Below are 12,215 nucleotides of genomic sequence, written 5' to 3' on the forward strand. Positions count from 1 at the left end.
ATTAACCATCAGGTTAGCAAATGACAAATGACAGGAAGGACATAATGTCCAAACATAAATCGAAGGGAAGAGAAGAACGGAAAGGGAGAGGTCATTTCTGAAAGAATGCTCAGATGTATTCTTTCCCTGAGATTGAAACATGGTGTCAGGTAGGTCTTGGAAGAGCCAGGAAGCAATGGTAATACCCACTTAAGTGTTAACCACCACACAACTAGAAGCTTACACGTACTAGTTAGGCAAACTTGATCAGGTAAACTCCTGCTAAGCATAGCTTTTATATAGAGTTTGAAAACCAATAGTAAGATTTTAGGATCCTTATGAAATCTGCTAGAGACTCACGCAACTACTTGCAGAGCTGGATTGCTGGCTTTGCCTCATAAGAACCGAGCCTGAAATCTGACAGCCCTGCTCCAGCAGCAATGGCTAGAGCTCATTCTGTACTTCTCTAAAGCTCTAAAGACTAAAAAAAAAAAAAAAAAAATAACGACACTTAATTTCCCAGGAATTCAACTACGTCTGTTAAGCTGGTACATCTGCTGACACCTGTGTCCATTCTAGACTTTTCCACATTGTCATGTGGGACCCAATGACAAACATGGAAGAAAAGTTCTAGCTGGAAAAAAAAAATTCACTATTTATGGCTTCGTGGCAACAAAGGGCAGAAGCTCAGGGAAAACTGTAATGGGGACACTGTTTTATCTTAGTTCTCAGGCAAATGTGTCCTGTGGTCTTATCACAGACTTCTAGTGCAATGCAAAGAGATGGTAGAAACTACGAGGGTCTGGGAGAGGGTTACGTCGTGTTTTCAATTTCCCCTGTGAAAGTTGTGTCCACACTTAGAATATCTGTCGGGGTGATCCCGCCAGATGAAGTGGTGAACGGATGCTTAAAAGAAATCCCACACTAGCTCAGAACTGAGAGATAGATACTTATTTATTTAGGGGTAAACTCACAAATCAGGATTCTCTGCTTGAACGGTGAATGGAGATCGAATCCAAACAATCTGAATGAACAATTGGCCAAAAGGAGCTAGGGGAAGGAGAAAAAAAGGGCGGATGCAGAACCTGTGACCACGTATATAGTATAAGAGGCCACGCCCCAGTAGGCGGGTAATCACAAGCGGCCGGCCTTCCTACAGCAAATATCTAGATCAATAATCATAGCATAACTGCTGTCACAGCAAGTGGACGATGACGGGAGCAGACACCGAGGATGAGATTTGCTCACTCTGCTCCAGATCCTGTAATCTTACCTTATCATCTTTGAACTTTCAGAGTGGATGTAGTTTCTAAGAGTTGTAGATTCTCCACAAAAATCTGTTATCTCAGTACTTCAGTGGAGATTGCAAGATACCCCAAAAGTTGAGCCGCTTTTGGTACCAGGATAATGTTCATATCTAAAATGGTCTCATCGTAGAAGAAAACTGGCAATCTCAGAGAAGACTACATGTTTCCTGTATTTATTTATTTCTCGGTCTCTCCCATTGATTTAACAAGATCCCATTTAACAAGATTTTTTATTTTTTTGCTTTTTGATTATAATATAACTGCATCATTTATATCTTCCCTTTCTTCCCTCCAATCCCTCTTATCTGCCCTTCCTTTTTCAAATTCATGGCCTGTTTTTTTCATTAATTGTAGTTACATGCAAAGAAGTACACACAGAAAGACATAATCTATTTCTGAGTGCATAAATGCCACCTGCCCAGCCCATATCATGTAACTTGCCTGTGTATTTCTAGGAATGAATATTTGGTATTGGATAACCAATTGGTATTCTCCTCCATGGGGAAGGCTATTTCTCCCATGTTCAGCATTCCTTAATTGCCTATAGTTATCTGTGCCAGACTGAGGCCTCCTGGTCTTTCCTCTCTCTAATTTGCCATGTCTATTGGTGTTGTCCATGGTCAACTCATGGGTAGGCAGCCATGGTGGTAAGACTTTATGGATATAACTTCTGACATTATTAGTAAGAGACACAGTCTCACAGCAAGCTCCTTGCTTCTTTGACTCTTTCTACCTGTCTTTCTCAATGTTCTCTGGGTCTTGGTTTCACGAGTTGTTTTGTAGATGTGTTCATTGCGACTTGTGTACACAACTCTGCATTATCAGTGGTTATGGTTTTCTGAAGTGATCTCCATCTATTGCAAAAGGAAATTTTCTTGATGAGGGATTAAGAAGAGTATTGACACCAGGTGTTGGTGGGGCATGCCTTTATTCCTAGGACTTGCGAGGCAGAGTCATGAGGATCTCTGTGAGTTTGAGGCCAGCCTGGTCTACAAGAGCTACTTCCAGGACAGACTCCAAAGTTATACCAAGAAACCCTGTCCCGAAAAACCAAAAATAAAAAGTATTGACATCTTGACATCATGTTTTTTTTTTTTTCTCAGATATTGTCCAAAGACTTAGACGTTTGATTTTTGTTCTTCCTTTAGTCCATTCGTTAAGTGGGAGCAACACAACATGGGAACAGCTATGTGGGTAAGGGAAGGCACGTGCAGAGATGGAAAAGCTTCTCTTTGAACTTGTCCAGAGTCTGCCCACACCTCTCAAACTGTAGCCTCCTGGATTTCTTTTATCAAGGAAATTAAATAGTAAATCAAGCCCATCTCCATATTCTAATTAGAGACAATTTCTTTTTCTTTGAATTTATTTTGGGTTTAATACATTCCACACATAGTTATAGAACTGGTTCGCATTTTTTTGTTTCATGTAGACATAGTTTTTCTTCACTTACATATGTTTCTTGTAGAAGATGGATGTGGCCTTTGTTTCTAATGTGCCATTGTCTTAGGTAGAGTTTCTATTGCTATGAAGAGACACCATGACCACAGCAGCACTTCTAAAGAAAGACATTTAATTGGCTGGATTAAAGTTCATATATTTTGAACATTTTCAGCATGTTGGGACATGGTGCTGGAGACGAGCAGAGAACTCCACATCTTTGATCAGCCAGCAACAGGAAATGAACCGAAACACTGGGCGTGGCTTGAGACTGGGCGTGGCTTGATTATATATAAGACCTCGAAGCCTACCTCCACAGTGACACACTTCTAACAAGGCCACACCTACTCCAACAAAGCCACACCTCCTTATAATGACCCTCCCTACGATCTTCTAGGGGACAATGGCATTCAAACTACCAAAGGCATCCTCCAGGCAGAGCTCAGTGTGGCTCAAGGTATCTCATCAGTCATGCACATGGTATGGGACAAACTCCTGATCCTTGGGGGACTCCCGGTATTAAATATATTCGGCTGTTTTAAATGCACAGAAGGCATTTAGACCTTGTCAAGCCTGACTAGGGCACAACATTAATGCTTTTGCTCTCAAGAGGAACGTGCGTCTGGGATCACTGTGCCCCATGGAAAGCTGGTTGAGGGTTAATAACAGCGCCCTCCACGTTTTTGTAGCTCTTTGCAATTTGGAACGCAGTTAATAGCATATTTCTCATTTTAGTGTCGCCAGACCCTGCGCCTTGGCCAGGGCAAAGCCCTTTTCCCAACAAGAAAATTGGAGTGCACAGAGGTAAGGACTATGTATAGAGTCACGAAATTGGCGAGTGGCGGATCTGATGCTGGAACCCACCCTTTCTGCATCTTGAAGCAACGTGTTTTCCTGAGCCGACACAATCCTTAGTAGACTTTCCTTTTTCTAACATAATAAAATGTTCTGGGACAAGGAAAATGTATAGATATTGCTCCTTAAGAGATGTGGCTACAACTTAATGCAGAGTGTCTCAAGTTCATTTTGCAGTTGTTTTTTTTTCCTGCCTCTCTTCCTCAGAGGGCATGAGAAAGGGAACAGGAGAACTGAGAGAATTCTTTTTCGGCAGACAAAAGAAAGGGTTTAAAATAGGACCTTTTAAAGGCTTCTGGTGGTGAAGATAATTCTAAATACCTAAACCCTAAAGAAAATAAAAAAAAAACAAAAAACAAACAAACAAAAAAAACAATCTCCCTAAAAGACTCTACATCCTCCCTAAAGCCTTTTTAGCGTCTCTGGAAAAGTCAGTGGGTGTGTGTCTGGGGGGAGGGTAGGAGGGGAGGATCAGACTCCTTCTAATAGGCTTTCTTAAAAAAAAGAAGAAAGAAACAGAAAACCACACACACACACGCGCAACAGAAAGAAATAAAACCTTGTCTCTGTTTGGCTCCATCGGCACTTAAAATCTACAAGAAGGAGTAAAAACCCAAGTCGCAGAAGCGCGCGTTCTGATTTGGTTGTTTACCATCAATCAGACGGTTGCTTGGCAGACACTGGATGGTTATGAGCCTGAACAAGCTGAAAGGGGCAGGAAAAGAAGTGGAGGCAGCATTCTTCCTATTTAAAGCTGCATCGCTTGAAAAAAGTTTTCGCAGACTGTGCCGGAGTTGGTGCTGAAACAGGCTGAGGCGGCCTGGGGGCTGGTGCTGAAGAAGAGCCCTCAGCGGAATTCATGGTGCTACGGTGACCTCAGTATCTACTCTTCGTTCCCCGGAGGACCCACATGTCTCAAATTTAGACATGATGGCACACTGGGTGGTAGCAAGACCTCTCCTCATTCTCACTGTTTTATTAGGGCACCGTGTCTCAATAAAAGCCCAGGAACAAGAGAATGGTGAGTTTGCCTTTTTGCTTTGCTTACGGTGTTTATGGCTTGGTTTGGGAACTCGATGGAATGTTAAGCTTCAGGAAGAGCTTGCAGAGGAGACCGGGTTTGAAGTTTGAGAAAGGGGGCTGTGGGCTTGCACCTGGAAAACAGCTTGACTCGGGAACTCCGGTGCCTGCCCTGGCGGAGTGGGCTTCTGCCGTCCGGGAAGAGGCAGAATTAGATCAGTCTTTTTGTCTGAACGTGGGAGTAGGATGTTTCAAAGAAAACGTTTTAAGAGTGCTTAAAACGGAGCCCCGAAGGCACGTTTAGTGAGAGGCAGTCGTGAGGGCTGGCGCTTTCTGAACAGGGAGAGCCGCTGCCGAAGCTGGGCAGGGTGGAGTCTTTCCTGTGCGAACTTCAGCAGCTTCGTGGAAAGTCTTTGTTTAGAAAAACCTCTGCGGGCACTCTGATAGCTCGGAATTTTCTTTGTCTTTGCTCCTCATTCCTTTCTTCCCACAGCCTCATCCTTCCCTGCCGACGTTTTCATCTGTGATCTTAAAAACCGTGTTTGCTTACTGAGAGAGAGTCAAGTTTATTTCTCCATGACAGAGGCTGATAGAAGCCAGATTTCTTAAAACTGCTGTGTTTTCCCACCCTGCTGGCTTGGTTATCGGGACAGTGTGGTTCCCGGGGTGGGGGTGGGGGGTGGGGAGGAATGACTGAAGGTAGGAAATCAGCATGCCTTATATATAACTAATTTTGCATAGAGTATTGATAAGGACATTTCCCTTAGATCCTTGCTTCCTTCCTTCTTCCCTCCCTCCCTCTGCTCGTTCCTTTTTCCCTTTCCTTCCTTTTAAGGCATATCTTCCTTGGGCCATGCTGTTAAGCAAGATGGCATGGCTGCTATAGAATATTATAAAAGACAAAACATCCAAAAACGAATGGCTCTATTGATTCTTAAATCCTTAACTTCGGAGGATCAAAACACCCTATACAGACATATTCTCATTTGCAATAGGCCAGCATAGATCTGAGTCTCTGCTAGTACTGATTTCGATCTTTTAACTTAGCACACTTGTTAATCCTGTCTGTTAACTGTCTTTCTCATGTGTCCCCCCCCCCACCCCGTACATTTGTCTCCTTCTTCCCTGGATTTTTCCTCTGAAAACGTGTAGAGACTGTTGGTTCTGGAAAACTGTGAGGAGGGGAAAAGAAGCTTCTGGAGATTAGTTTCAAGTCTGTCAGAGTCCCGTAGAGGGGGCCCCTTTTCTAAATCTGGAAACTTTTAAAGTCCGCTTCTCTGTTCCGAAAAGCGAGGGAATTTATAAAAGGTGAATCTTACCGTGCTTCTTCATGACACCGTGAGAAGGATGTGTTGCTTGTCAGTGACAGAAAAGTTAGGAGAGAGGCCAAGCATTAGGAGAGCTATGACACGTCTGACTATCAGGAATCTGCTCACTCCCCTCCCCAGCCAGCCGCTCAACTTTAAAATGTCTGTACGGAAGACCTCATTCCTGACTTATCTTAAAGTTATGCGCTTAGCTTTCGTGAAGTGTGGCAGCCATTGGACACGGGCGTAAACGGAAGATGTAAGATATCAGAAAGCCTTGTATGGTAGGCCGTACGCTAAAAGCCTCTCCGATGCTGTTCTGCTTATTCTGTAGGTGTTATTGAAAAGTAAAGGTTTATCCTCTCTCTAATATTTATTTGTGGGAATCAAGACTAGAAAGTTGGCTCCCGAAACTTTTCGCCTCGGAACTAAACTCCTTCGCCCCTAGTGTCATTAAATAGTAAAGAAACTTAAACCCCGAAACAGAAAACAAATTCTCAGAGACATTCTGGATAGTCAATCAGATAGATGTGATCAAAAATCAATTGCAGAAAAGAGTGTGTGTAAGTAAGGATGATATTTGTGACTCAGTAATGAAGTGTGTGCAGAGCCACTTAGTTTAAGCTCAACTCACTTGCTCTGAATGCTTGGCTGTGCATTGCTACTGGGTGAACACTTGTTATACTCCGTTTCTCCTGCCAGAACCCAGTAATCCCATGGAACTTTGGACTCTGAGGAGGAGTAAATGTGGGGAATGCTTTAGTATTAAGGAGAAGTCTAAGGCTTGCATGTCAAGAGCATACAGATTTCAGTGGTTGTTATGAGTAACGTGGATGGTGGTATTTCCTTTGCGTTCTCTCCAGTGTGTGCTATAGAAGCCTGGCATTGCTTATATATTACACACTTAGCCTTTTCTTTTGTTAGTGTAAGGTATGGCTGTCTTCTTTTGGACTGGGATAGGAAATGTCAGTGCAGTGTCCATCTGACAGGAGCATGTGTGGAGGCTAAGATGAGTGAATCAAGTTTCAGACACTCTTCTGGCCAAAATAGAGCTGCCCTATCAGGAAAGTTTAAACACTGGATTTTATTTTATTTATTTATTTATTTATTTATTTATTTATTTATTTATTTATTTATTTGGTTTTTCGAGACAGGGTTTCTCTGTGGCTTTGGAGCCTGTCCTGGAACTAGCTCTGTAGACCAGGCTGGTCTCGAACTCACAGAGATCCGCCTGCCTCTGCCTCCCAAGTGCTGGGATTAAAGGCGTGCGCCACCATCGCCTGGCATAAACACTGGATTTTAAAAGTTTGTTAGAAACTAAGAGAAAGGGTTTGAGATTTCGGCTAACTTTAGTTGAAAGTATAGTGTAACCAGAAGCAGAGCCAAGATGATAAAATCAGCCTTTTCAAGATCCGCCTCCTCCCTTTGGTCTGTATGGTGTAGGGGGGTTTTGGAATGGTCCACATTTGTTTCCTGTAAGAGAAAAATACTAGGCCATTGACAGTGAAATTTTATTTCCGAATCAATATGTCACGTCTAGGGAGCTATGCAGTTTTGTCATTGGCACTAGGCATGCTTAGTCTCAGGGAATAGTCCTCAGTATGAATCATTGTATTCAATATTGCAGGAGCGATGCAGTGAGAGAGGGCTCAGAAGGGAGCACGTACTGGGGACTTCGGTGCTGCCAGAAGCTAGGCTTGTCACATGAGTAGTGACGCAACAGTTTCGTGTCTTAGCAGGGGATGATGGGAGAGCTGAAGACATAGGCATACCCACTTCAGGCATTCCAAGTGAACATTTTTCAGAAAGCCTTGCATAAGTCAAATTTAATATGTCTAAGAGCCAAATTTGGCCCATACACTAGAAATTGTCAATACCCACGCTACAATCCTATGCTGAAGCTTGATCCCAAAGACAGCTTCAAACTACCAAGAGAAAAAAAATGCATGTATTTTTTTTTAAATATTGGAGTCTTTTGAATTTTTTATGATGTTATATCTGTGATTTATCTTGTAAGAATACGGACAGAAGGCATTAGATGTGTGGTACTCAGCAGTGCTTGGATGACATTATTTCAAATGAGACCCAAAGAAACAGAGGATGAATATATCACTTAAGATATTCACATTCAAAAAGTGTTCTACACTCGCTATTATTTATTTTAGAGGGCTCCATGTATTAGAACACAATTTCAACCAAGATAAGCAAAACAGAATCTTTTTTTTCATATTCAAAAGAAGCTCTCAAGCAGAGTGAAAAGCTGGTACTCTGAAAATAGCCGGGTACTCAATATTTTTTTTCTCTCTCCATTCTTTGATCCCTAGTGCACGGTCTTTGGTTTTACAGCCCCTGGCAGCTGCTAGAGATTCAAACATTGTATGCAGTGTCCTAGGCATTTAGAAAGAGAATGAGAAGCTGTGGGTCTGCACTTCTTAAATGGAATCCTTCACGTCTTCGAAACATGTAGGGTTATTTATGCGTGGCGGGAATTTAGTCATATGGTCACACAAAGATGCAAGAATGGGCAGGAAAATGTTGAGTTCTAGGTGAACCGTGATGCTACGGTGCTCTACTATTGAGGACACTAGAACGAATTGTTGCAGCGGATGAAATACTTGAGTAAAAAGTGTGTGTGTGTGTGTGTGTGTGTGTGTGTGTATCAATATATAATTATTATCTAAACCACAGTGATGTGTCACTCTGAATATTTCTCTCTCTGTATATGGGAGTTTAGGGAATCCATTGTATTGTCCAGTGCAGTGTGTGTTTCCCCCACAATTTAGTATTGCATAAAGAGTTATCTGCAGATCTTGTTATTGATACATTTTTCAGGTCTTATTCTTTTTGTTTTTTTTTTTTTTCGAGACAGGGTTTCTCTGTGGTTTTGGAGCCTGTCCTGGAACTAGCTCTTGTAGACCAGGCTGGTCTCAAACTCACAGAGATCCACCTGCCTCTGCATCCCAAGTGCTGGGATTAAAGGCGTGCGCCACCACCACCAGGTCTTATTCTTTTTAAATATATCTGGTAAGGCTGGATGTGGTGCGAGAATCGGACCTTTGGGGGTGACCTTGGTCACACTGGTGAAGCACTGTATTATGTCTTTGGCCATCTTTCCTCTGGTATTGATAGTGCCCATGGCTTCCATGCACTGAAGTGTAAACTCTGCGACTTTGGCTTCTTAGTGATTCATTTTATTTGTAAGGCTGACTGAAGTTTGTGGGTAAACCATTATAAATTTGACGTCATTTGAGGAAAAGATAATGCAAAACCTAGTGTCTGTATGGTGTTAGATGAATAATTCTGTTATATGGAGGACTTGTGTAATTCCGATATATTCTCAGGTATATGTGAGTTCATCTGTCATCTCCCCTATTCCTGCTTTTTACACATTGACACTATTATCTCAAGCCTGGAATCAATATTGCGAGCATCCCAAACGTGCATTCAATGCAAGATGGTAGACTAAAACAGAAGGAGTTGGTTATATCTTGAGAAGGTGTGACAGAGAGGCTGGAATTGTGCAACCTGACTAGACAGTATGAAATCATTTTAAACATACAGTTTGTTCCATGTCAAGGATAAAACTCATGTCTTTGGCCTCATGGAGCATATGTTAGTGTTGAATGGGGACATTTTAATCTACTGTTTTTGACTCTGGGATTGCAACTTTGAGAAGTATATGTTTACATATGAGAGATACATCAATGGTAAGAGGAAAAGATTAGAATTGTTAATAATTAATCTACCACGTAAGATTGGGTAGATGGTACAAGGTTAAAAAAAAAACAAATTTATCTTAGAGTTAATTAACATTCTAATATGTATTATTCAGCGATTTATTTCTGGAGACCTGGATATGCCATGAGATATTTCCAATCTACTGTAAATTTGTGTTTTTTGAATTTTCTTCCGTGTGTGTGTACATGTTCATGTGTGTGTACTTGGATGTGGGCACACGTGTGTGTGGAGGCCATAAGCTGACATTAGGTGTCTTCGTTTGCTTCTCGATCATACTTTAAATTTACTGTTAGTGTGTGTGCATGTGTATGTGTGTGCATGCGTGTGTGTGTGTGTGTGTGTTTGTGTGTACCTTGTGGAACCAGTTGTGTCCTTCCACTTTTATGTGAATTCTGGAGTATATGTCTAGCCACCGAGAACCATTTTGAACTTCTGGATCTAAAACAACTCAGAAATTCAACCTAAACTTTTCTAAACTCTACCCTCCAAGACTGGGCTCTTTTCTTACATGGCATTTATGCTAGTTAATGGCAACTTCATTGTGTCATTCAGTTAGTAAATTTCCATCCAGTCACTAATTTTGCTATTTTATTTACTAAATATTTCCCATATATAACCCTTATTCATCTTTATTACACATTTCCCAGTTCAAGTTCTCATCATCCATCTCTGGGTCATTGCAATGACAACTGAGTTCATCTTCTTGTCCCTCTTGTAGCCATTTTCTATCAACAGAACTGTGATATATGTTGTGATATACATTGTATACATCACATAAGTATATCACCTTCCTGCCAGTGCAATTTAAAACAAAACAGAAGTCCGTTTTTTTTTTTTTTGCCTTCTAATTCTTCAATTGGGAACACATAGTTTGAAGAGATAGGAATGGCCATGCTTGTTAGCTTGCACACCTTCTTTATTTTTTTTTTTTAAGATTTTTTTAGTACATTTTCCTCATTTTACATAGCTATCCCCATTCCCACTCCTTCCCTTCCTCCCAGCCCAGTCCCCCATCCTCAGAAAGGGTAAGCCTTCCCATGGGGAGTCAACAAAGTCTGACTCTTCACTTCCAGGCAAGACCAAGGCCCTCCTTCCCCATATCTACTTTGAGCAAGGAATCCTTCCAAAGAGAATATGTTAGAAGATAGCAGTTCAAGCCCTAGGGATAAATCCTGGTTCCACTGTCGGTGACCCCACAGGCTGCCCAAGGCACACAACTATCCTTGACATTCAGTGAGCCTAGTTTGATCCTGTACAGGTTCCCCTGCTATCATTCCGGAGTCAGTGAACTCTCACTAGCTCAGGTCAGTAGCTTTTGTGTGTATCAAGATCATGGTCCTGACCCAAATGCTCTTCCCTTCTGTCATGCTTTACCTCACAATAAAAAGTCACTCATAGTTATCACTCACAATGTGCTTATGCTTGGGCTTGTCCTTGTACATGTGTGTGTACACACTCACATGTATGCATACACACATATACACATATGCATACACACACACACATACCTGTCTTCTTTTTCCAAACCTCTACTCTTCAGAGTGCACTGAATTTTCAACTAAAAGTTCAACTAATTTTCTCTAAGTTGAACCCAGTGTTCCTCCTTTTCTGTCTCCCAGGACTTACCTCCCCTTTCTCTGCATGAGCCATATGTGGAGAATTGTTTCCCTTGTGTCTATTTCACCTGTTCCCGTAAGACGAGTTGTTGGTTTAGATCTTATATTTACCTCAGAATTTTCTGGCATTTGATTCTTACTTGCCTACTGTACCATGCTTCATATATTCCATTGATTATTAATACTGTGTCTTTTTAATATATTCCATTGATTATTAATACTGTGTCTTTTTTTAATCTAAAGAATGTCAGGATTATGCTACTGACTTTCAAAGCTACTAATCTCATTTTCTCTTTGTAAACAACCACATTGTGTTTATTTATGATTAATACTATGTGGCATCCTTCCTCAGGTCATTAAAATTTTTAGTTGGTTAGTCTGTATTGATTAACTTCTTTCATTTCTCTATTGTTCTCTAAGTGGTCAAGTGTATTGCTGCTAATTCATTGTCTTGAGAAATAGAGATTATAGCATGAATTCATATCATGTTTTTTTCCTTTCTGTAAATCTTTGAATTGTTTTGCACTAAGTTTTTTTGGATAATGTCTTTTGCTTGTTCTTCATCTCTTTGGGAAACTTCCTGAATTCTGATTAATACCTTTCTCTAAAACCAGTAGGCTCATGACAGGTATTTCATGCATATTCAAGAGTTGAATATTTTTGTAAAAATTAGAAAATATTGTTGACATTCATTTAGTTGTGATTGAACTGAATCCAGGTTCATGGGTTTTAAGTTATATTTGCACAGTCTTGGAAATTTTCTTATCATTCCTGAATCTTGGTTTCTTTATACATAAAACTATAAGATAATTTACTTTATAATAATATAATCAAATAGTTAATAGGATGTCTATCAGATATATCTGTCATTTGATTATAGTTTGTTTTCAACTAATAGTATCTTGTAAAATTATGGTTATTATTACTATAGAAATAGTGATAACAACAAAAGTAAC

At 40.8% G+C, this 12,215-nt stretch overlaps 1 protein-coding gene across 1 annotated transcript in view; it reads left to right on the forward strand.

Annotated features, from left to right (window-relative positions):
• The first annotated feature begins 4,212 nt into the window (after positions 1-4,212).
• Positions 4,213-12,215, forward strand: part of Col5a2 (collagen type V alpha 2 chain) — a 128,665-nt gene continuing 120,662 nt past the window's right edge. The window contains exon 1 of the mRNA XM_005366389.2: positions 4,213-4,599. Within this exon, the coding sequence (XP_005366446.1) occupies positions 4,506-4,599 (94 nt within the window). The 5' untranslated portion in view covers positions 4,213-4,505. The remainder of the gene's footprint in view (positions 4,600-12,215) is intronic.

Source organism: Microtus ochrogaster, unplaced genomic scaffold, assembly GCF_000317375.1.
Source record: "Microtus ochrogaster isolate Prairie Vole_2 unplaced genomic scaffold, MicOch1.0 UNK8, whole genome shotgun sequence".
Classification (NCBI taxonomy): domain Eukaryota; kingdom Metazoa; phylum Chordata; class Mammalia; order Rodentia; family Cricetidae; genus Microtus; species Microtus ochrogaster.